This window comes from Rhincodon typus, chromosome 26, assembly GCF_021869965.1.
Source record: "Rhincodon typus isolate 14 chromosome 26, sRhiTyp1.1, whole genome shotgun sequence".
Taxonomy (NCBI): domain Eukaryota; kingdom Metazoa; phylum Chordata; class Chondrichthyes; order Orectolobiformes; family Rhincodontidae; genus Rhincodon; species Rhincodon typus.
Window position 1 is genome coordinate 1,366,740 of NC_063357.1, and position 26,962 is coordinate 1,393,701.

General features: G+C 41.2%; 1 protein-coding gene across 1 annotated transcript in view; it reads right to left on the bottom strand.

The window, feature by feature from the left end:
• The window catches only part of smg6 (SMG6 nonsense mediated mRNA decay factor), a 340,627-nt gene that overhangs the window by 210,885 nt on the left and 102,780 nt on the right, over window positions 1-26,962 (bottom strand). The window contains 1 exon segment of the mRNA XM_048612318.1: window positions 3,264-3,380. Coding sequence (XP_048468275.1) covers window positions 3,264-3,380 — 117 coding nt within the window.

Consider the following 26,962-nt stretch of genomic DNA (forward strand, 5'->3'; position numbering starts at 1 on the left):
CTGTTCCTGCAACCTTTGGGTGGCATCGTTGTGGCACTGCAGGAGGCTCAGGATGGACATGTCGTCTGAGGAATGGGAAGGAGAGTTGAAATGGTTCGCGACTGGGAGGTGCAGTTGTTTATTGCGAACCGAGCGTAGGTGTTCTGCAAAGCGGTCCCCGAGCATCCGATGTCCATCCTGGGCCTCCTGCAGTGCCACAACGATGCCACCCGAAGGTTGCAGAAACAGCAACTCATATTCCGCTTGGGAACCCTGCAGCCCAATGGTATCAATGTGGATTTCACAAGCTTCAAAATCTCCCCTCCCCCGACCGCATCCCAAAACCAGTCCAGCCTGTCCCTGCCTCCCTAACCTGTCCTTCCTCCCACCTATCCCCTCCTCCCACCTCAAGCCCCACCCCCATCTCCTACCTACTAACCTCATCCCGCCCCCTTGACCTGTCCGTCCTCCCTGGACTGACCTACCCCCTCCCCAACTCCCCACCTACACTCACCTTTACTGGCTCCATCCCCGCCTCTTCGACCTGTTTGTTTCCTCTCCACCTATCTTCTCCTCTATCCATCTTCTATCCGCCTCCCCCTCTCTCCCTATTTATTTCAAAACCCCCTTCCCCTCCCCCTTTTCTGATGAAGGGTCTAGGCCCGAAACGTCAGCCTCTTTGCTCCTATGATGCTGCTTGGCCTGCTGTGTTCATCCAGCCCTGCACCTTGTTATCTCAGTACAATATACCTTCAGAACAATCATCATTCTCAGAATATTAATTTTATGGGGATTACATGGTGAACACAAATTAGAAATTGTTATAGATACCTGCAATATCATGGCTGTATTTTAAATTAAGGGGACAGCAGATGACCATAAACTAATGGAGCAACTCACTGGAGATTAAGTTGAGATACGTGAGATTGAATTACTGTATTATTGTTCACTGCCAACCAGCTCGGATACTGCATATAGCTACTCTTAAATCATCAGAAAAGAAATACAATCACATAAAAATGACTATTTAAGCTGTAAAATTATTTAAGTGTTTTTTTTAAAAGACTGTAGGTACTCCAAGAGGTTACCACATTATTTGTTTGCCATAGAGTCATACAGCATGGAAACAGACCCTGTATCCATCAAAATAATCCTGAACTCATGCAAAAGAGCCTGTAACAGATTGTGTGGAAGTCTTTATAATTTATAGTCACACAGTTAATGCCAATTTCAAAAGTAACACAGAAACAACTGGAGTACCAAGCATTAAAGGGGCCGTGCATCCAAGATGGAAACTTTGAGGCCAATGTGACAATAAGTAATGGAGAGAAACCAGCTCTAACTGAGGGATCAATTGGAAGTGTTCCAGAGAGCTAAAGAGAAAGAACTCGCCTCATTCACAAGAATCTTTAAAAACTTAAGATCTGAGCATGGAAGAATTGTCCATTCCTCAGATGCAATCATTCATTCAGGGCATCCAAACATGATCCAAATAAATTATTATTAATCAACTGTGAGCTCCTGGTGACTGTCAGTACATTATTGCAACAATACATCATTCACAGGGGAAAGAGAACCCAATCAGAGCTAATGATTACAGTAACTTAAACAGGCAAAAAAGGGGAAAACTTTCCATCAGCCAAATACAAGTGAACAAGTTCAATTAATACCAGGTTTGCATGGCCTGTTAATATAATGTTTCTTTCGAATCATGCAAAATCAACTTGCTTCATTAATATCTTTACAATGGAAAAATATCACAACATATTTTACAGATGCATAATTAGCAAAAAGAGATACAGGCGTTAGGAGGAAATGTTAGGTGGGGAGATAGAAAGCTTGGACAATGATGCATGATTTAAGGATTGCCTAGATGGAGCAGAAAGAGTTGGATGTGCAGATGAATATAATTCCAGCGTGTAAAGACTGAACTCTCTACTGTAGGAAGAAAGATGGAGATGAACAAAAGCTAAATGTAGAGGAATGGATGGGTTTTGGAAAATGGCTTGCTAATATTGTAGGGAAGATTACAGAGATAGGGTGAGGCAAGTCCATGCACACAAACAAGAACTTTAAATTGGAAACACTATAGATGTAGGAGCCAACACGGGTCAACAAGGACAGACTGTAAGAGGTGAACCAGGCCTTCTACGGGATAGGGCATGAGGAAGCAGAGATTTAGATAAGTTGAAGTTTATGGAGAATGAAAGATGGGAAGGAAGAAAAGACAGCAATGGAACATCCAAGGTCAGAAAGGCACAGATGATGGCCAAGGAGAGATACAGAATTAATAATATGCCTTGAATTTTGCGTAACCTCAGATTGAATATTTTAAAGAGTGGACCAAGAGAGAGAAATTTATTTTCAGACTAGACCCCAGAAATACATTATAATCCATTTTGAACAGATGGATACCAGAGATCCTAACACAAGAGGACAATACAAAAATATTCTAGTCTGGTAACAGCACAAAGTGTGTAGAAAAGGAGTCACCCAGTTCCATTCATCGCTTAGTATTTCAACCTCCATACATGCATCACTCTGATTTTCCCATAATGTTAATTGTCGGCAATTTTCTTTCCCTCCAAACAGGCAAGGACTAAACTTTAAGGTGGTTCGGGGTGATTTAACAAAGTTGCTCAAAATTATATGGGGTTTCAACAACAAGATAGGGAGAAAAAAAGTGTCAGTAATCAGAGAACACAAATTTAAGCGCTTGCAAAAGGACAAGAACTGATCACATGTTTGAAAAGTTTTGCAGGATAATGGGAAAAGAGAAAGTGGAGCAACTTAAATAGGTTTCTCAAACAGCCAGGTATACTGGACAGAAAAGTCTCCTTTCTGTGCTGTGTGCATCTATCTACAATTGGAATAATCTTGCAGGATACAGGAACATTAGGAATGCGAATAGGATGCATGTAGAACTGGGGCAAAACCTACACCTTGTCACTCAATCTTAAGCTACACTGAGCAATCTTTCTTCTCTGGTTGGCCTGTTCAGCCATTTCAGCCTAAAGTCTTTTGGCTGAATATGGACACACATTGAAAAATTGGCCCACCAAGTATTTAGCAAATTGCTAAGTGCAGGAGCTAGGTAATGACCAAACTATTAGCAGTTTGTAAATTCAGAGTACCACCTTGTTAAAAAGTGCCCATTTGATGCACTTATTTCACCTTGAAAGAAATATGCCAACACTTAAGACAGTAGGAAGTAGAAAGACTGGCCCTTCATTGTCAGATTCAGCCCAGAAAGAAAGGTCACAGTTACAGACATTAACACTTGCCTCTAGCAGTTTCCTTTAACTGTTCAACACAGCGTTCCACTAGCAAGCCGAATATGGCCAGTCCAAGTGCCGTGGCATGTTCCTGTATCACTGATCGGCAGTTCTCTGAACCAGAATCTAAAACACCACAGAAGAGAAACAGAGACAGCATTAGGTTTATAGTCAGAAAGGCCCAAATAGTTAGTCACTAATTTTACTGAACAAACTCCTTTTTCAAAGGCTTGGAAAAGTTTCACCTTCATTAGAGTGGTTTGTTTTTAAAAATATTTTTCTATGCCATTACCTCACCACAACCGGCAACATGCTAACAGCATTCCTCAAGAATAAATTACTGGTTATGTATCATTTTGGGCATGAATGGTACACAAAATGATTTCATTCCAGGTTTCCAACATCCTCATCATTTTGCTTTTATATATACACATTTATATATAATCGAATCCAAACCTACTAAAAAACAGATATTTTCAGGTCTGACAAAAGGTTCCAGTTGAAATGCCATCCTGTCTTCTCTCCTTTAAATGCACAACAGCCTTGTGTGTATTTTCATTATGTTTTGTTTCCATTGCAGAGGAGATTAAGATTGTATGTATTATAAAGCAGAACGTGATCAAGACTTCATTGAACAGCCAATCATAGAAAAGGAAGAAATTGTTATCAGGTTCCTATTACTTCTAGTGGAGATTGGTCCACACCATCAAAACGATGGGAGCTTTTGAACTCAGAAAGAAACTAATTCAATGATCTGAGGAGTGGCCTAGGATCACTTTCAACTTAGCTCAATTCTTCTTTCATGTCCTCCAAGAGATAGTTGCTTCCATAAACAGATGGACTCTCAAGAAACAAGCACAATCGTTGGCTTAATAATGAGTTATGTTTGACATCTCAAAACATGTTATCACTAACTCTTTTCAAATGAGCCAACTCAAATCTTATGGATATGACATTTCCAACATAAATTGCCTGAAATGAATTCCCATAATAACTTTGATTTCTGTGAGGCTTCACACTCATCTCCTTCAGCCACAGCCCCTTCTCAGATACTGCCAATGGTTTCCCCTCTCCCCAGCTTTCAGGAAGCCATTAATACTTCAGGCCTCAAAAAACTGGGCGCGAAACATTAACTCTGCTTTCTCTCCACAGATGCTGCCAGATCTGAGTTTCTCCAGCAATTTCATTTTTGTTTCAGATTTTCAACATCTGCAGTTCTTTAATTTTACATCTAAACTAGCACTTACAATGAGGCACATGACCCATGAGTAGAGACTGAAGAAATGGGGAATCTTTGCATGATAGGAAAAGGCACAGTAAACAAGGCCTCACTGTGATCTGGATTCACAAAAGTGTACGTGAGCAGCTATTAAATCTCAAACTACCTAAAATGCCTTCCAGTGATGTTACTAGGTAGTCCTTGTACTTCACCAGAGTGCTGAAGTGGTCAGGTCAGGAGCCTAATTGCTCGAGTACCCCAGCATCTAGAAAGTTAACATTCACGGGCTATTCAGTGGATTTCCAGAGTGCAGGTACGAACACGACTCCACTAACCCTACATCAGCAATGAAATAGGGAGGGGCTATTATTTTAGTTCCCAGACCAAATTGATGCACGGGTGGGCCCTACAGGAACAAAACTAAATAGATCACTAATTCTTTCAATCATGACAGAGTGCCAGGTTCAACAGCACTAAGTAGAGATGAGGTTAATGAACAGAGAGTAGTAAGGGCGTGGAATGCCCTGCCCGCAAAAGTAGTAGACTCGCCAACTTTAAGGGCATTTAAATGGTCATTGGATAAACGTACGGATGATAATGGAATAGTTTAGGTTAGATGGGCTTCAGATTGGTTTCACAGGTCGGCGTAACATCGAGGGCCGAAGGGCCTGTACTGCACTGTAATGTTCCATGTTCTATGTTCTAAGTGTTTATAGCACTGAACATGAACACCTGCAGGGCATGTATGGTACTGACTCTCCCCAAATACTTTGTCATAAACTGAAAGCAAACTGCATTCCCATTCATAATGGTCACATTATGGCAGTGAGACTCAGTTGCTGTGGATGAGCTGATGGGAGAAGAGCCAGATCCTTGATAAACATACATCCCACACTTATCACACTGGAAACCAGGTGAGAAAAGTAAATGAGTTGCCTTATGCGCTGGACACTTTGCACCAGAGCTCACAACCTCATATATGAAACAAGCCAGCAGACCTGCTGCTATTGTGGCAGAAGATGGCCATGTCCAGATGGTGTTGGAGTTAATAAAAGATTGGTACGGAATCTTTAATGTGCCTTTATAGTGTTTCTACCACAGTAGTCTAGATAAGACAACATTCACATTAAGAGTACAACTGTGAATTATGCCAATCACAAAGCACCAGAAGTACACAACTTGAGAAGGAGCACAGTCTTGGGCATCGCACCAGCAATGAAATTACATTAAATTAGAATTACTACTACAACATCTACCAGTCAGTCTAATATCACCGTTGACTGAATTGTACTATACCAAGGCATTTCGGGTCTCAACAAAAAAAACATACAACCTGAAGTTCATCCCACCTGTACATCCTCCAAATGGAACACTGTCCAGATAATAGAAAGGTCGCAAAGACATTGTTGGTGTGTTAACATGTTGCATGTGGCAGGATATTGTTGAGTAAATTTCAAGGCAAGTGGCATGGGAAGCAAGAGCAGAAAAGATGCCCTCTCACTATTGAAATGCAAGGCAGACGAAATGAAGGAAAGCAAGGAAGGAGAAAAAGAGAGGAGGCAGAGAGAAGCGGGTGAGTGAGGTATAGGGAAGAACAGGAAACAGAAGCTACGGCCAGGGTAGGGTGGGGAGGTGATGCAGATACCAATTCAGACACATCAAGGAGTTTAATCCACCACAGGGGGGGAGATAGAACAGTTAGGAAAACAGGCTGCACTGTGCAAGTGAAGTCATGCACAAACTGGCAAGGAACAGTGGAAATTAACAAGTTGAATTCAAGGTTTAGGTCTAAACTGAAAGGGTAGACAATGAAATTTGTACAGTCAGCATAGGAGAAAGACCAGCAGCAAAAAGCAATAGTTCAAACCTGATCGTTGCTGTAGTTACATCTTTTTATTGTGAGACAGAGACAGAGAGAGAGAGAAAGAGGTCTCATACAGAGTGCAGCAGAGAGGCAGACAGGCAGAGTGCAAGACAAAGACAGACAGACAGACAGGGAGGGAGGGAGGCAGAGAGACAAAGAGAGACAGACAGAGGGAGAGATACGGAGTGAGAGAGAGATAGGTACAGAGACACACAAGAGAGATAGAGACAGACACCCAGCAAGAGAGGACAAGGAAAACGGAGACAAAATAAATACTGCTAAGGATGAGTAAGATTCAGCCTGATATGGTGAACATTGTGATTGATACGGACCTTTTAAGACACAATTCAAGGCAGAAGCACAGACTTTCTTGGTGAGGTTGAGGTTTTTTTTAAATTTGTTCATGGGATTTGGATGTCACTGGTTAGGCCAGCATTTATTGCCCATTCTTAATTGGCCTGACCATGATAGTGGTGAGCTGTCTTCATGAACTGTTACAGTCCTTCTGATGTAGGTACACCACAATGTTGTTAAGGAGCGAGTTCCAGAATATGGACCCACCAACACTGAAGAAATAGCAATATATTTCCAAGTCAGAATGGTGAGTTACTTGGAGATGAAGTTACAGGTAGTGATGCACCCATGTATTTGCTGCCCTTGTCCTTCAAGATGGTAGAGATCATGGGTTTGGCAGGTGCTGTTGGAACAATTTTGGTGAATTGCTGCAGCGCATTCTGTAGATGGTACACGCTGCTATCACTGTGCATTGGTGAAAGATACTAAAGTTGAAGGCGATGGATATGGTGCCAATCAAGCAGGCTGCTTTGTCCTGGATGGTGTCAAGCTTCATTGATGGCATTGCACTCATTCAGCAAATGAAGAGTATTCCATCATACTCCTTATGTGTGCCTTGTAGATGGTGGATAGGTTTTGGAGAGTCAGGTGAGTTACTCATTGCAAGACTCCTAGCCTCTGACCTACTCTTGTAGCCACGGTATTTATATGACAAGTCCAATTCAGTTTCTGGTTAACGATAACGTTCAGGATATTGATAGAGGGGATTCAAGTGGTGGTAATGCTACTAAATGCCAAGGAGTGATGGTTACATTATCACCTGTTATAAACGATCATTGCCTGGGACAAATGTTACTTACCACTCGTCAGCACAAACCTGGATATTGTCCAGGTCTTCCTGTATTCGGATCTGGACTGCTTCTGTATCTGAGAAGTTGCAAATGATGCTGAACATTGTGCAATCACCAGCAAACACCCCTACTTCTGACTTGGAATGTAGGGAAGATCATTGATAAAGCAGTTCAAGTCAGGTATTCCAAACATGGTGAAAAAGGAGATGACTGAAGCTGTCACCATATAGGTGGGCTTTAGAATAGTCTGTGTTATAGATGTTTAGCAACTGAAACACAAGCCAATTCTGTGTACCATGAGAAACATTTAACTTCTACAGCTGCAGCATTTGTGTATTTTAGGTACAAAATTGAAATTGTACATCAGAATCTAAATACAAGGAAGGGAAAATAGGGACTGAATTCCCCACCCATCCTCCCCATTTTATCAACGCAAGGAATGTTAAGGTTTGCAACACTTTGCTGCTACTCAATGAGCACAGATGGGGTGAAGCATTGAACAAAAGAGTAAATCTGCTGTTACTCTGAATGAGATGCTTTCACTAAAGCTCAAAACAATACCCTTCATTATATCTGTGGCATTTTCATTTTCTGTACAGACTTCATCTATTTGCTGCTATGCCAATTTATTACCATACAAGGGCCATTTATGACCTAAGAGTGCACCTTCACTAGTATATGGATGGAGATTGCATCAAACTCATTCACACAGGACCCTGAAGCCTGTGGAGAATACCATTTTTTTTAATTCCATCAGTTTCAGCAAGATTAAAATTTAGGGCCCAGAACTGTAAGGACATAATACTCATTCATTGCACTACCCAGTCCCCTGGGAGAAATAGATTTCAAAAACTTACATCTCTCTAAAATGCAATGCCATAATTAAACCTGACATTAAAGGGAGGAGTAAATTCGACAGTAGGGAATCAGAAAAACAAAGTAATCAGTCCAAGGCTTATAGTCATAAATTTGAACTTTGCCTGAGATTAATCGAGTGCAATAAAATAAAAGCATAGTACTGTGGATGCTGGCGATCCAAAATAAAAACAAAGTGCTGGAGAAACTCAGGTCTGGCAGCATCTATGCAGACAGAAACAGTTAAAAAGTTTCAGGTTGGCTATGACTCTTTGGACTCAAAACATTAACTCTGTTTATCTCTCCCTTGGTCCTGTCAGATCTGCCACATTTCTTCAGTATTTTGTTTTTATTATCAATTAAGTGCATTTCTGGTTTAGTCCAGACTGGTGGAACAGTCTGAAAATTGTACTTCTGCTGCAATCAGAAATATTGAAGTTTAATTTTATAAAATCAGGACTCAAGTTTGGGGAAGTGCAAATTGACACAAGTTCTTAGGAGTCTAATAGAGCAACGGATAACAGTGAGAAAGGGCACAGTAGGGATAGGAATTGCAAAAGTGAAGAGCTCATATGCCAGTCTTCACATCACAGAGGCAGAGTTGGAGACATTGTGGGTATTAAAGAGTGAGAATGAACACCTCCATGCCCTATGAAAGATAGTTACAAATCTGAAACTGATATTACCTTGTATCAGAAGGTTGATAAATAATCTCTGAAATATGCTGCCAACACTACCACCATAGTCCTTCATGCCTCACATTTGATTCAAGCGAAGCAACTACAAAAGTTTGAATGCTGTGCCGTGCAGTAAATAGCAGAAATTGTCAGGGTCTGTCTAATACAAGGTAATGTTCAGTTTCAGATTTGTAGCCATCTTTCATAGGGCATGTAGGTGTTCATTCTCACTCTTTAATACCCACAACGTCTCCAAACTCTGCCTCTGTGATGTGATGGCTTGAATATGAGCTCTTCCCTCTTGCAATTTCTGTCCCTACTACGCCCTGTCTCATTGCTCTTTTAGACTCCCAAGAACTTCCCTCCAATGAAGATTACTGGCAGATGCTCCCTTGTGTCAATTTGCACTTTGCCAAGGGTAACAAGCCACAAATTGTAATTGTAATGTCACTGAACAAGTCATCTAGTTACCCCAGCTAATGTTCTGGGGACATGGGTCTAAATTCCACAATGGTAGATAGTGAAAGATGAATTTAGTAAAAATCTGGAATATGAAAAACTGACTGGCATAATCATGACCATATAACCAATATCAATTGTTGTAAAAATCCCTCTGGTTCACGAATGTCCATTAGGGCAGGAAATCTACCATCCTTACCTGTTCTGGCATATATGTGACTCTAGAATCACGGCAATGTGTGGCAATCACTCTTAACTGCCCGCTGCACAAAAGATACTAGCCTAGCCATCGACACCCACATCTCATGAACCAATTAAAAAACACACGATAGGCAATATGTTGCTTGAGGTTCTCTGCAAGCCCCAGTTCGAAAGTGGTTTGGGAGCTGGAGGAACACAGCAGGCCAGGCAGAATCAGAGGAGCTGAAAAGTTGATGCTTCGGGTCGGGACCCTTCTTCAGAAGGGTCATTTTTTGAAGAAGGGTCCCGACCCGAAACGCCAACTTTCCTGCTCCTGTGATGCTGCCTGGCCTGTTGTGTTCCTCCAGCTCCACACTATGTTATCTCTGACTCCAGCATCTGCAATTGTTACTATCACCAATTAGAAAGTGTTTCTTTAACCTTTAACACACGATATAAAACTCTCTTTAAACTACATTATTTATATGAGTATAGCAGACAAATGGTCAAATCAAATAGATGAATAAAGTGATTATATGTTCTCACAAACCAGACACTGCTTCTTCAAGAGTGAGACATACAGTTGGGAAAACATGAAACAAAAGTCAGCAGGCTGACTAGAGGGTCAGGAAACAAAGGCGGAGAGGGCCAACACATGGCAGGATGTTGTGCCTTTCTAATTAGCACTGTATCATTCACCAGTGTGTCTCCTCTCACTGTAAACTAATAACACTATTCAATTGTTCTTCAGTTGGCAGGTCCTACTTCCGTTAATAGGGCATTCTTCTGAAACTGGCTCAAGAATTAAAAAAACTGTATATTAGACATTCAGGCAACGGAGCCTGGCAAAATAACTTGTAAAAAAAAAACCCTCCACAAATAGCAAACAATGAGTGTTAGGAGTGTAATCATACAAGGAATGTGCTGAATCTGATAGCACATGGACAGTTTGTGGGTCCAGTTCAGCTTCTGGTCATTGGTAACCCCAGGATGTTGATAGTGGAAAATTCAGTGATTGTAATGCCACTGAATGGCAAGGGGCAATGCTTAGATTCGCTCTTGTTGTAAATGTTCATTGCAAGGCACCTCTGTGGCAAGAATGTTACGCTCAAGCTGTCAGTGCTAAATATTGTGTGAACATCCCCACTTCTGACTTTATGACAGAGGGAAAGTCATTGATGAAGCGGCTGAAGATGGTTGGGCCTAAGACACTACCCTTAGGAACTCCCGCAGAGATGTCCTGCAGTGGAGTGACTGACCTCCAACAAACGTAACCACCTTCCTTTGTACCAGGTACAACTCCAACCAGCAGAAAGTTTTCCCCCAGCGCCCAATGATTCCAGTTTTGCTAGGGCTCCTTGATGCCACACTCAGTCAAGTGCAGATTTGATCTCAGATACAGTAAACTTTCATCTTCCTTCAGGAATTCAGTTCATGTTTGAACCAAGGCTGTAATGAGGATAGGAGCTGAGTGGCCCTGGTGGAACACAAACTGGGTATTACTGAGCAGGTGCTGCTTGATAACAATGTTGATGACATCTTCCATCACTTTACCGATGATCGAGAATACACTGATGGGGCAGGAATTAGTCAGGTTGTAGTTGTCCTGTTTTGTGTGTACAGGACACACTTGGGCAATTTTCCAAATTGTTGGGTAGATGCCAGTGTTGCATCGGGACTGAAACAACTTGGGTAGGGGTGCAGCTAAAACTGGAGCATGACCTTGATACCATTGCTGGAACACTGTCAGAGCTCAGAGCCTCTAACTGTTTCTTGATATCAAGTGGAGTGAATCAAATTAGCTAAAAGGTGGCAAGTGAGATGCCGGCGACCTATGGAGGAGGCAAGTGAGATGCTGGCGACCTATGGAGGAGGCAAAGGAGGATCTCACACTTGGCACTTCTGGCTGAAGTTTGTTGCAATAAACTTCAGCCTTGTCTTTCACACTGATCTGCTAAGGTCCCCCCCCAATAAGGATGCGGATATTTGTGGTGTCTCCTCCTCCGGTGAGTTACTTAATTTCAACTACCATTAGACGTGGCTAAACTGCAGAACTTGCATCTGATCTGTTTGTTGTGGACTTGCTGTTTGACGCACAAGTAGTTGTTTTGTAGACTTCCCAAGTTGACACCTTATTTATTTATGCATGGTGGTGCTCCTTCTGCACTTCAGGGTTAGTGCCTGGCTTGATGGTAATAGTTGAGTAGAGGATATGCAGGCCATGAGGTTGCAGATTATGCTGGAGTACAATTCTGCTGCTGGTCCACAGTGCCTTATGGATGCCCAGACTCAACTTCCTAGAACTGTTCAAAGTCTATCCCATTCAACTCAACTGATAGTGCCACACAAAATGATGGAGGGCACTCTCAATGTGAAGGTGGGACTTTGTACGCACAGGGACTGTGTGGTGGTCATTCTTATTGATTAGCATCATGGATTGATACAAGCATTGCCAGCAGACTGATGAGGATGAGATCAAGTATATTTACCCCTCTTGTTGGTACCCTCACCTGCTACCACAGACCCAGCTCAGCAGTTACGTCCTTTAGGACATGACCAGCTTTGTCAGTAGTGGTGCTGTCAAGCCATTCTTGATGACATACAATGAAGTTTCCCACTTAGAGTACAATGGCTAGTCACTGGCTTGACCTCTCTAAGAGGGAGGTCTCAATTTTGGCACTAATGTTAATAAGGAAGACCTGGCAAGGCCGCTGTCACTTCTGTTACCTTAGTCAAGACAAGGTGATCAGTCTGGTTTCATTCCTTATCAGCACCTTGATACAACCCAGTGGCTTGCTGACCATTTCAGAGCACAATTGAGAGTCGACCACATTGCTATTGGTCTGGGGTCACATATACGCCAGACCAGATAAGGATGGCAGATTTCCTTTCCTAGATGGACATCAGTGAAACTGATAAATTTTTACGACAATTGACAATGGTTTCATGGTTATCATTAGACTTTTAACTCCAGATTTCCACTGAATTCAAATTCTACCACGTGCCATGGTGGGATTTGAACTCAGATTCCTCTCCAAGCAAATCAGCTCAATTTCTCCAAACTATCTTAATAACTGAAGTTTCTCATCCTTTCTCATTCTTGTAAGCCTCTTTGGCACTCTCTCCAATGTGTTCACATCATTGCCAGATCTTTGCACAACACTTCAGCTGCGGTCTAAACAGAATCTTATTCAGGTTCAGCATAACCACCTTGCTCTGGTATGCTATGCCCCAATAATAAAGTTGAGGATGGCGTATGTTTTATTAATTGCTTCTCCTACCTGTACTGTCATCTTTATTCACTTATGCACATATACACATACAGGTCTCTTTTCTTCTGCACACCCTTTAGGGTAGCATCCTTTACTTTTTATTGGATCTCCGTGTCCTAAATCTGAGATTCTGTCCCCATTTCCAGACTTGCTAAAAGGAAAAAAAAACTTGTTAAGCTCCAAAGAACCTTAGAGGTTTCAGTAAGGGCGCCTCTCATTCCTCTAAACTCCAATGAGTAAAGGCTCTACCTTCTCAACTCTTCTCATCAGTAAGTCTTTTCATACCTGGAATCAACCTAGTAAACCTCTTCTGAGACTGCCTCCAATTACTTATATCTTTCTTCAAATAAGGAAACCAAAATTGTTCAAGCAGTATTAAAGGTGTGGTCTAACGAGTGTTTTGTATAGTTTTAACAAGTCTTCCCTGTTTTTAAAATCCATTTCTTTTGAAAATAAAGGCTAACATTCTATTTACCTTCCCTATTACCTGTTGAATGTGGATGCTAGATTTTTGTGATTTTGGCATGAGGACATTCAAATCCCTCTATGCTGCTGCCCACTGCAGCCTTTCTCCATTTAAATAATATTCAGCTCCTCTACTGTTCCTGCCAAAGTGCCTGAATTCACATTTTCCCAAATAATATTTCATCATCCAAGTTTTTGCCCACTTACTTAATCTGTCAATATCCTTCTGCAGACTTTCTGCATCATCCTTACCACTTGTTCTCCCACTTTTTTTCTGTTGCACTGCAAACATAGCATGTTCGCTTCTGTCATTCAAGTCATTAATATATATTGCAAATAATTGTGGCAACAGTACACTGATCCCCATTCCACACCACTAGTTACAATCTGCCACTTTGGCAACCCACGACCCCTAACCCAACCTTGTCTTCTATTAATTAGCCAATCCTCTTTCTTCTCATTATCTCCTGTTTTTTATTTCCTGCCCTTCAGTATAGCTACTGTAAGAGGCCAAACACCAGTCCCACCAGTATCTTCATACCCATTATTTCTCAGCTCATCTAAATGGATTCTGCATCTTTTGATCCAAGATAATTTCTTGCTACCCTCTTTATTTCATCCCATACTAACAAAGCTACCCCACCACCTTTTCCATCCTGCCTGTCCTTCTGAAAATTCACAGACTTCATGAACATTCAGTTCCTGGTTTTGACCTCTTTGTAAGAGTGTCTCTGTAACGGTTATAAAATTATACCCATTAACCTCTATTTATGTAATTAATTAATTTATTTTGTTCTGAATATTACATCCACCTAAGTAAAGAGCCAATAATTTTCTCTTTTATCATTTTCTCCAAGTTTGTCCCTTTTTATTGTTCTTCTGAGATTGTATACTCTGTCCACTTTTGTCCGATTCTGGCTATCATTATCCAAATAGCTGCCGTGCAATGCTGCTTTATCCTTTGTTTTGTAAGACTATATTTCCCCTCTTTCAAACACTCACACTCACCTAATTAATGTGAAGTTCTCTCTACAACCTAGTTATCAATTCATAACGTCACTGGTCCCAGGGTGGTTCACGTGAAGCCTATCCCACCTGAACTGCTCCCTTCTAACCAACATTGATGCCACTGCCATATGAACTGTAACACATTACACCCACAACAATCTGTCAGCCATGCATTAACACTGTCTTTATTTACTCCATGCCAGATTGCCCATGGTTCAGGTAGTAATCACATTTTGGAGGATCTGTTTTTAAATTTAGCTTCTGGGTGTTCAACGGCATTCAGCAGACCTCCCTTCTAGCAATGTCATTGGTACCAGCATGAATGACGTCTACCGGATCTATCCCCTCCCTCTCCAAGTTTCTCTTCAGACCTGAGGAGACATTATTAAGCCTGGCAACAGGCAGCCAGCATAGCCTTTGGCACTTACATTCACAGCATCATACCAACTCTACAACCAAAGCATGAATGAGCAAATACAGACATCCTGCACTACTCTAGATGATAGAGTTACCAGTTCAGTCCACTGAGCACATAACCTGTTCTGTTTCAGATTGATGCGAAGTACAAAAGCAAAGTACTGTAAATGCTGGAAATCCAAAATAAAAACAATAAATGCTAGAAATATTCAGGTCTGGTAGGCCATGTGAAAAGAGAAACAAGGTTATTGTTTCAAGTTCTTGAACTTTTATCAGAACTGGATAAAATCAAAGGAACAGGTTTTCAGCAAGAACACAAACAGCTAAAGGGTGAGTACACTTCAGTGCTCTGCCTGTTTCAGTCATGTAAAATCCACTAGATTCAGTTCCAACACCAGGGAAGGAATCAGATTATGCCGATACAGCCCAATGGAGGCAATTAGGTTTCAATCAAATGTTCTTGTGAATTGTGGTGGAAGGAACAAGTTTGTGGTTTCAACAACAAAATATAAATGCAGAACATGAATATCAAAACTTCAGTAAAGTTACAAGATCTCGCATAATAAAAACTGAATTGGCTCATTTTGAGGTTGTAAACAAGTGAGACCAATCATGGCATAGTCAAAAATTGTGATCCAATTTTGTTGTTTAAAAACACAGGATCAGCAAGAACTTCCATCCCCTATATAAAGACACTCCAATAATAATTTCAATGGCTGAGAGCAGAGCTTAAGGAAATTTCCATGAAAATTCTCCAACCTTCCTCACATTTGAAAAGGAAAAATATTACGCTCACTGGTTGCAAACCATTCTGGCACAAAAACAAACTGCCCATTCAACTGGAAATCCTGACTGTAAATAATGAAAGTAATGAAGTGACCAAAGTGAAAAAAAGAACCAAGATCAGAACATAACCTAAGCTGGTAACACCAGCCAATGGTAATCAGGCCAGGAGGGGGACAGAACTTAGAAATATGACATTTACCTTACTGAAACATTAACCGAAAACTTTACCACCCTAAATATGAATACATGCCATTATACTGAATTTACCATATAGAAACAGGCCATTCATATCATCAGGTCCATGTCAATGTTTAGAACCACTCTCCACATTATAGGCACAGAAATAACCCAAAATAATCAATTTCCAGATTTAACAGTAACTTCTGGTAGGCAGTGTCATTGCTACAAACTTGCAGACAGCTCACAAATTCAAGGCAATTCATTTAGACAGAAAAAAAGACAGGTGGCAATCCAAGAGGCAAGGAAAACACTTTCATAGTCACATTGCCTGCATCTTTCTTATTGATTTCATAGAGGCTGGCAGAGTCAGCAAGTATCACCTATGCAACAGCAACAGTGGATCCTAAAAACTTCAAATAAAATCAGAAAATACTGGAAACATTCTGATGAAAGGTCATCACCCTGAAATGTTAACTCCGCTTCTCTGTTCACAAATGTTAACTGATCTGTAATTATTTGTTGCCCAGGTATGTTCTGTTCACAAAAAATGGGACAAATCCAACCCAGACAATTACCACCCAATCAACCTCCTCTTGATCATCAGGAAAGTGATGGAAAGTGTCATCAACAGTGCTATCAAGCAGTACCTGCTCAGCAATAACCTGCCCAGTGATGCCCAGTTTGGGTTCCGCCAGGGCCACTCAGCTCCTGACCTCATTACAGCCTTGGTTCAAACATGGACAAAAGAGCTGAATTCCAGAGGTGAGGTGAGGTGAGAGTGACAGCCCTTGACATTCAAGGCTGCATTGGACCAGCATGGCATCAAGGAGCTCTAGTAAAACTGCAATCAGTGGTAACCCCAGGGGACAAACTCTTTGCTGGTTGGAATCATACCTGACAGAGGAAGATGGGTTTGGTTGTTGGGGGTCACTCATCTAAGCTATAGGACATCTCCACAGGAGTTCCTCAGGGTAGTGTCCTCAGCCAAACCATCTTCAGCAGCTTCATGAATGACCTTCCCTCCACCATAAAGGGCAGAAAGAGGAACGTTTGCTGATGATTGCACAATTTTCAACATCATTTGCGACTCCTCAGATACTGAAGCAGTCCTTGTTCAAATGTAACAAGATCAGGACAATATCCAGGCTTGAGCTGACAAGTTGCAAGTAACATTCACCACACAAATGCCAGGCTATGACCATCTCGACATTCAATCATATTGATACTGAATCCCCCTTTATCAACACTCTGGGGGTTAGTATTGACCAGAAGCTCAACTGGACTTGCCACATAAATACAGTGATGACAAGAGAAGGTCAGAGGCTAGGAATACCATGGCGAGTATCTCACCTCCTGCCTCCCCAAAGCCTATCCACCATCTACAAGGCACAAGTCAGGAGTGTGATGGAACACTCCCCACCTGCCTGGATGGGTGTAGCTCCGACAATACTCAAGAATGTTGGCACCATCCAAGACTCAGGAGCCCACTTGACTGGCACAACATCCAAGGGGGCTTGGTGATGTGGTGCAGTGAGAACAAGCTCTCTCTCAATGTTGGCAAAACTAAAGAACTGATCATTGCCTTCAGAAAGAAGCTAGGAGAAGACGCCCCCATCTACACCAACGGAGCTGAGGTCAAGGGGGTGGAAAGCGTCAAGTTCCTCAGAGTGACGATAACCAACAATCTGTCCTAGACTTCCCACATAGATGCAACAGTCAAGAAGACACAACACTGCCTCTTCTTCCTAGGGTGGTTCAAGAAATTTGGCATGTCCACAAGGTTCCTCACTGATGTTTACAGATGCATCATTGAAAGCATACCATCTGGATGTATAATGGCCTGTTATGGCAATTGCTCTGCCCAGGGCCATAAGAAACTACAGAAAGTTGTAGGCACAGCCCAGACCATCATGGAAGCCAACCTTCCATCCATTGACTCCATTTTCACGGTCCATTGCCATGGAAAGGCAGCCAACATCATCAAAGACCTATTGCACCCCGGCAATGCTCTTCTACAACCTCTTCCATCAGGCAGAAGATACAGAAGCTTGAACACACGCACCAGCAGGTTCAAGAACAGCTTCTTCCCTGCTGTTATTAGACTTATGAATAAACTAACTTTAAGTAATGCTGATCTTGCTAAAGTCGATCTTGGCTAGTGCATACCCTGTGTGATGTAACCTGTACGCCTCTGTCTAGTTTTGTTTTTACCCTATGATCTGTATATCCTTCCTTACTATGATCTGCCTGTACTGCTCGTAAACAAAGCTTTTCACTGTACTCCGGTATGCGTGACAATAAATTAATCAATCCAGAAGCATCCACTCCCTCCACCACCAACGCTCTGTAGCAGCAGGATGTACCATCTTCAAAATGCACTGCAGAAATTCACCAAAGATCCTCAGGCAGTACCTACCAAATCTACAACCACTTGTGTCTAGAAGGATAAGGGAAGTCCCCTCCAAGTCACTCACCATCTGGACTTGGAAGTGTATTGTCATTCCTTCAGTGTCACTAGGTCAAAATCATGGAATTCCCTCCCTAACAGTATTGTGGGTAAATCTACAGCAAGCGGACTACAACCGTACTAGGCGTCAGCTCACAACCAATTAGTCAAGGACAACTAAGGACAGACAACAAAAATGCTGGCCAGCCAGCGATACCCACATACCATAAATGAATAAAAAAAAATTCCACATGGCTTAAGCACACCCAGAGGGAGCTGAGAATCTTGACCCAGTGATGAAGAAGGGACGATGGTTCTTTTCCAAGGTTGAAATGGCAAGTGACATTGAAAGGAAATTACAGTTGATGGCAATCTCATCCATGAACTGTCCTTGTTTGTCTAGCTGTTTGAGGTAACAGGTACCACAGTCATGGAATTGTTAGGATGCAGAAGAAAACTCTTCCAGCTACCCTTTGAGCATTTTAGCTTAGTGTCAAACTCTTGCCTTTTTCCTGTAACTCTGCACATTGCTTCTATCCAAGGCACTGTCCAAGTCAACTTTGCAATTTGCTGCAGTGTAACACATAGATGGTACACAATGATGCACAGACGGCGGAGGAAATTAATATTTAAGGTGGTGCACAAGGGTACCAATTAAGCAGTTGTTTGTCTAAACTTTTCAGAAGTGGAACTACTAAGTGAAAATACGGAGGCATGGGATTGAGGGTGATTTAGCGGTTTGGATCAGAAATTGGCTAGCTGTAAGACGACAGAGGGTGGTGGTTGATGGGAAATGTTCATCCTGGAGTTCAGTTACTCGTGGTGTACCTCAAGGATCTGTTTTGGGGCCACTGCTGTTTGTCATTTTTATAAATGACCTGGATGAGGGCGTAGAAGGATGGGTTAGTAAATTTGCGGATGACACCAAAGTCGGTGGAGTTGTGGATAGTGCAGAAGGATGTTGTAGGTTACAGAGGGACATAGATAAGCTGCAGAGCTGGGCTGAGAGGTGGCAAATGGAGTTTAATGCGGAAAAGTGTGAGGTGATTCACTTTGGAAGGAGTAACAGGAATACAGAGTACTGGGCTAATGGTAAGATTCTTGGTAGTGTGGATGAGCAGAAAGATCTCGGTGTCCACGTGCATAGATCACTGAAAGTTGCCACCCAGGTTGATAGCGTTGTTAAGAAGGCGTACACAGTATGTTAGGTTTTATTGGTAGAGGGATTGAGTTTCGGAGCCATGAGGTCATGTTGCAGCTGTACAAAACTCTGGTGCGGCCGCACTTGGAGTATTGCGTACAGTTCTGGTCGCCGCATTATAGGAAGGATGTGGAAGCATTGGAAAGGGTGCAGAGGAGATTTACCAGGATGTTGCCTGGTATGGAGGGAAGGTCTTATGAGGAAAGGCTGAGGGTTTTGAGGCTGTTTTCGTTAGAGAGAAGAAGGTTAATAGGTGACTTGATAGAGACATACAAGATCATCAGAGGATTAGATAGGGTGGACAGTGGGAGCCTTTTTCCTCGGATGGTGATGGCTAGCACGAGGGGACATAGCTTTAAATTGAGGGGTGATAGATATAGGACAGATGTCAGAGGTAGGTTCTTTACTCAGAGAGTAGTAAGGGCGTGGAATGCCCTGCCTGCAAAAATAGTAGACTCGCCCACTTTAAGGGCATTTAAATGGTCATTGGATAAACATATGGATGATAATGGAATAGTTTAGGTTAGATGGGCTTCAGATTGGTTTCACAGGTCGGCGCAACATCGAGGGCCGAAGGGCCTGTACTGCACTGTAATGTTCTATGTTCTAACTAAGATAGGGATTTCATTGAACAAATGAATGAATCATCTTAAATTAGAGACGTATCACAGTGGCCCCATATGATGGCATACACATCCCAGGTAAGTGATTGGTCTCTCAAAATGACAGCTTTTACATCAGTGAGTAAAGTTCAACAGCAACACACCTGCACTGGAATAGAAATATAGAGACTATGGAATGTGATTGCCTTTGTTTCAAGTCTGGAGACTGGTTGATGAGTCATAGATGGTTCACAAACTAAGAACCTTAAAAAAGTGATTCCATTCTCTCACAATCCTTAGGTTACTGGAAGCATTACACATTGAACTGTCTGATGAGTCAGCCTGCAAAATCCATTGTTAGGGCAATGTGCATTTCTGTGTTTAATGTAGAGAAAGCATAAAATGCCTGTATATCATAGATTCCACATACACTGAAAAATACTTCATTTTCTCACTCTATGCTTAAACCGTAGGCATATTTAAAACAAAAATAGGCAGTCAGGCAATGAATAAGGCGGTGGAAACAGAGAAAGAGAAATAAATTTCTGAAGAAGGGTCCAGATCCGAAACATCAGCTTTCCTGCTCCTGTGATGCTGCTTGGCTTGCTGTGTTCATCCAGCTCTACACCTGGTTATCTCAGATTCTCCAGCATCAGCAGTTCCTACTATCTCTGAAGAGAAATAAATTAGTAGGAAACACAAGATAGCCTACTAGTGTAGTTACATTCCTTCTGAAGACATCAGCTCACCCAGATGCCTGAATCCCCTTGCAGCATAGGTCAGGGTTAATGCAGAAGGGAGACAGATCAAATAAGAATGGGAAATAGCAAGAGAGTTCTACAGATGGGAGACTGTATTCAAAATCTAAGCCTTGGCTCTTCTCTTGTTTTCACTTTCTGCAGCAGATTTGAAAGATCTTTATTATACCAGTCTCCAGATGCATAGTTACTTTTCTGCCTTGCACTGTAGCTATAGACACAGGGAAGATATTGAGTTGGTGAAGAGTCACAAAGAGAATATACCTACACACTTATACTGGGACATTGGGAACTTTTCATTTCCACCAGCCGGAAATGGAAAGAAAACTACATGTTTGTTGTTCACTGTCTTTTTTATATGTATAAACGTTTTATTGACTGACATATAAAACAGAATGGAAACACACCTCTCACCACTGCCAGATTTCCACTGACCTAAATTTTGGTATGATGCTTTAACGTTACACTTAGTCAAATCTTGTCTTGCTGTCAAATCACTCTCCGTCATGTCATTAGAAAAGGACACCATTCAGCCCATCGAGCAAGTCCAGGCTCTCTGTACAGCAATCAAGTCAGTCTCATTCACCTGTTTAATCCTTGTTGCACTGCAAGTCTACTTCCCTCAGGTGCCAGTTCAACTTACTTGCAAAACCATTTAGACTCCACTTCCACCAGCTTCATAGGCAGTGTCCTAGATCATTACCACATCGAGCCTAAAACTGTACTTCCCCACAACCTCCTTCAAGTCTGAAACAAAACTTTAAATCTATGAACCCCTAGTTCTTGTGTTACAACATGGTTGAAAGTGTGCACTGTCACTTTTGTCCCACTACTCCATGGATTACAGTCAAAATTAAAATACTTTGAGTTACCAAAGTAGCTAATTGCATGTCTTATCAATATTATGTTTTAAACAAAAAAAAAACCAAATCTTTTCATAAATACAATTATTGCTTTTTCAAAACAAAAATTACTCACTCAATGAAAATGCAATAATTGATAACTTAGAGAAACAGTAATAAAGTATAAATGTTGACCTCTTAATACCTCCAAAAACACATGCAAACATGTACACACAGTCTCTCTTCAGAAAAAGAGGAAAATAAAAATATATCTGGAGAGTGGATTTCTGATAAAAAGCAAATTGGTCAATGGGTTATTGTTGAAGGCAAAAGGGTAAAGAATACAATATTGCCAAGTCTATCGCTCCAATTTGCTGGCACATTTGGTCAAATCATTATCACTCATGGCTATAATATGAAACCTGACAGACACATCTTACTCAGGAAATACAACAAGTAGTTCCTGGAAACACTTTTAAAAGAACAGGTTTCACCTTGAACTCAACAAGAAGGTTTTCTTTCCAGAAGCTGGAGAGATCAGCTGGGCAGACATTCCTAGCAGGTTTTTAAACCTAATTCCAAAGCATACTTCCACCCAGTCATTATTCAAACAGCCCAAACATGAGTCAAAAAGAAAGCAAGCAGTTGTCACAAGTCATGCAATTTCTAGGAAAATCCATTTTTTAAAAAGCCTCCAATGTTCACGGTGACCTTTTAATGACCTCTTCTAAAGAAACCACTCCAGATATTTCCACCAATTAACATAGACTATATTTGTATGGTTTATCTAAACATCTCAATTTATATATCTCGACCAAATCTCACCTCCACCTCCTGTGCTCCAAGGAGAACACCCCTGATTCTCTAATGGAACCTGGCAATTAAAATTCTCCATCATTGGAACTATTCTGGTAAATCTCCTCTGCATCGTCTTCAGGATCCTTACATCCCTCCTCAAAAGCGGGGACCTCATTTGGATGTCATACTCTAAATGGAGCTAAACCAGACTCTCACAAAGATTAGACATTATTTCCTTGCTGCTGCACTCAGTGCCTCAATTTCCGAAGCCCAACATCCCATATGCTTTGAAAATTACTCTCACAATATGACATACCACTTTAAAGATAAATGCACAGGTGATGTTTTAGGTTTCCCCAATAAGGTTAAGGATGCTTTTGGAGTTTACTCTTCCAGTTAGTCATCCACCAAGACTCATAACTGGACACAGCAGGCTTGCAGAGCTTTGATCTAATGTGGTCTTCTAGGATCACTTGGCAAGAATAAGATCAATAGATTTCTGTTCAGTCTGGGTATCAAGAAATTTGCACTTGAGGCAATTAAATGGAGTTGAAACATGTATCAGCCATGATTGAATTGAACGAGGAGAAAAACTGAAGGGCTGAATTGCCTCATTTTGTTCCTAAGTCCCTGGTAAGCTGCTACTCTCTGCTGCCTTCGTAAGTATTCCATCTTTGTTCATTTAATTGTGCAAAATTCTGTATCAGGATCATTTTTGAAAACTAAATTAATAAATACATCAATCTCCATAAATGGGTAAAGGCACATTTGAAAACACGTATTTAACCTGAGCACAAGTACACTTTAACCTACAGAAAGTCTGGATTTTCTTTTTATTACAATTCCAACATTTAATGGCCAAGATAAATAATTACCAGCAGATTGGGGTAAATCAGGAACAATGCAATAGCTAATTTCAGTAAATTGTTTTAATACAGTCTCCACTTAAGCACGCTGCAGTGGAGCGGACACAGGCTGGCCTGGTGCCACAAGCTTTTTTCCCTACATGAGGCAACGGATCAGTGCAATAAAAAGGGGCTTTGCACATTTATGCAGTTTACTGGTAAAATCTTGTATTCACAGAGTTAGAAGGTTAGCAAAAAAACAATTACAAGAAACAAACCACTTCTGTTCAATTAGTCTGTTAGAATTCTCAAAGTTATTCCCATTGTTAAAGTCGTGTTGAAACTGCATCAGTGGTAAAGTGCACACTCACTGGATACCAAGTATTGATCTGCCATTTCCCAAAGTATTTTAAGCAGCCATCAAGTCACATTTTTGACATGCAGTATCATATAGAGGCTAAGGTCCCGCAATCAGGAAGGGAAGAACGATCAGTATATTGACTTTAGGTGTCAGTTTGAAGTGCTGATTGGCTTAGACACTAAAGTGCAAATGTCATCTTCGCCTTTCAATAATGTCACAGGATATTTAACACCCACCCTGACAATCTAACCCACAACCTGCCCTGAATAGCAGGCAGGGCCTCAGTTCAACATCATATCAGAAAAAGCACCACTTCCTCAGAATAGCATTGAAAAATAAATCTGAATTCTCTATGCAAACGAAATCAGGCTTGAATACCCAAATTTCTGGTTCAATCAAGAAGGTTTACACTGGGCCAAGTGAATGTTAAATCAGCACAGAACCAAGCGTCACAGTGAGCATGTCCCCATTGAGTGAGGCCTGGAACAATTCTGCAATCTCACAGCAATACCAGATTTCCAACGTGGGGATCAGCTCAAATGTCTCTGCAAGTTGATGAAAGTTGGTGCGGTGCACCAGACCATCACAAACACTCAGTATTAAATTCAACACCACCTCAGATGTCAGTAACTCTGAAAGCAAAACTGTGTGAATGAATGCAATTGGGCTGTCAGCATCAAGAATGAAGGCTAACCTTATGAAACATGCAGCTATGCGTATACACTTACAACAAGTTAGCAATTTGCAACAACACAACAGTAGATGTTGCAATCCTGGTGTTTCAGAAGTGTTCCAACTATGATTCTCCTAAATAAAATGACCTCGCTCTCAATTTCTGAGTGTTGTAAAATCCCAATTGTTAATATACACTGATAGTTCGACTGATGATTCAACAAAGGTATCAGAGAAATCCAGAGGTGTTAGCCTCGGATTGCATGCATCAAATAGTCACAGTCGGAGTGCGTCATGGGCATTTGTATTGGCCTCAGCAACACTGGGTTAAAGAGGGGGCATGAGCCAGATTACCTGCTAATCATGGTCCTGTGACCCCTTCTTGAAAGGACATTCGTATCGACATACACACAAACATGCATACTTAAACATGCTGGCTCACAGGGGTGTTTGATATTCAAAAGGTCAACTGGCACCAGTGAAACCACGTCCAGAGAAAATGGGAAAATCTTGCAGGAAAAATAAACTCCAGCACAGCCTTTCTACTTCCCAAAAGAGGCCACTTCACTCACTTTCCTTTATAATTAATCTATCCAAATCCACTTTTTATTTCTCCCATCTTAGCCAAGTATGTCACTCTGCCTTTATTCAAACTACAGTGTTGAAGAAAGAGAGCAGAGAAAACATCCAGTACCTAGTGGGGCGTGGGAAGGCAGGATGAAGACAGACAACCCATTGGGAGTCGGAAGGAAAAAGTTGAGCATGCTTATAAAAATAATACAACTGGGAAAGAATGGAAACCAAACACAAAATTAATTAAAAAGAAGTAAAATAAAATGAGGGAAGACAGATGTAGAAGCAAAGAGGGCTAATTGAAATAAGGGAGTTGAATTGATGCTACAGAATTGCTGTAATGTAATTAAAGCATCAACTTAAGACTCAAGCTTGTAATTGACTACTGCATTTACAGAACTGATGATAGTACAATCAACACCAAGACTTCGTGTGAAATTGTTTTTGCAATTTTGCATGTCACAGTCAGATTAAAAGGTACTAACTAAACAATTTTAACGGAGAACAAAATATTTCAACAGTTAAACTGATTGCACAGTATTAAACAAGCAGTTAGAAGATGCTAAAATTGAGCCCAATTTGAACAGGAAACTTGTGCATTCGACCAATTCCATCTTATAAATCACTGGCAGGCCATTCTGGCCATATACAGGACGAGCATTAACAGGCACTCTATGATCAATAAAAATAGAAAGAAAGCGAGAACAGTTAGAGCTTTGCCATGCAGTTTTGTTAACGATCTTGGCCGTGAAATGTTGGATACTGAGTAAATGTATCGTTCTAGAGGTCCATCTGCTTTGGGAGGAGATGGGTACCTGGTCTGGGTACAGAATATGGTGCTGAAAAATGGTTTCTACACCAGAGGCTGGATCATTATTTTTCAAAGCACGGCAAACCTGTTGCATATTTTTGGCATTTTAATCCAGATTATTAACTATTGATCCAGAGACCCAGGTTATGTTCTGGAGATCCACATTCAAATCCTGCCATAGCAGATGATGGAATGTGAAGTCAATTAAAAGAAAAACTGGAACTAAGGGTCTAATGATGATCATGACACCATTGTCAATTGTGGGCAAAACCCGTTTGGTTCACTAATGTTTTTTAGGGAAGGAAATCTGTCATCTTTACCTGGTCTAGCCTACATATGGCTCTAGACCCACAGTATGTGACTGACTCTTAACTGCCTTCTGGGTAATTAGGGACGGGCAACGAATGCCGGCCTAGCCAGTAATGCCCACATCCCATGAAAGAATAAAAGAAAATGTTTTAGTTCAGATTTTCAGCACTTGTAGGAATTTTCTTCTTTCACTTCATCTATTTTTCAGCTAATTGCTCCCAATATTTTCCAATTTTAATCTTTAAGGAATTTTTTGGTGCATGTATTTTTCTTATTGGTTCTCAATGCATTTTAGTTGTGTAAGCCTCTCTTTGTCTGATGGATGTCCATCACTCGTCAATTTTCATCTATTTCTAGCTTTTCAGCAACCCGTAATGTTGTGACACAAGCAGCAGTCCAGGCTCTTGCCTTTTATATCTGTCCTTTGTCCCCAACCTTGTCTTTATTCAGCACTATGAAAGGCCCCTTATCTTCCAGTTTCCAATCCTGAGAGGGTCTAGATCTAAAATTTTAATTTTTTTTCCCCTTCTCAGCATCTAACATCTTCTGTTTTTAATTAACCCAGATAATGGATTTTATTCAGATACATCATAAGTTTAAACATATGCAATTTCACTCAGACAAAACCCATTTACACTAAATTATGAGCCAATTGTACTTGTTTCTCTTTGGTAGTCACCAAATTTATTCTTCAAGGCAATGCTTGAAGCACATAGATCCTTAAAGCTAATATTGAATTTGTGATGCACAGGCTGCAGCTACTTTCTAAACTCCAGATCATCTTCACAGTCAAGTGTATCTTTCTACATGAACTGTATCTCAGGGATCAGTTGGTGGGGGATCATGGTGGGGAATCAAACTGATATTGGTAGTTAGTGCCCATTCCATTCAGTTACACTGTGCTCACTAGCACTAAGCACGCTTCTATAGTTAGATCCGGGCAACAAAATCAGAACAAGCAAA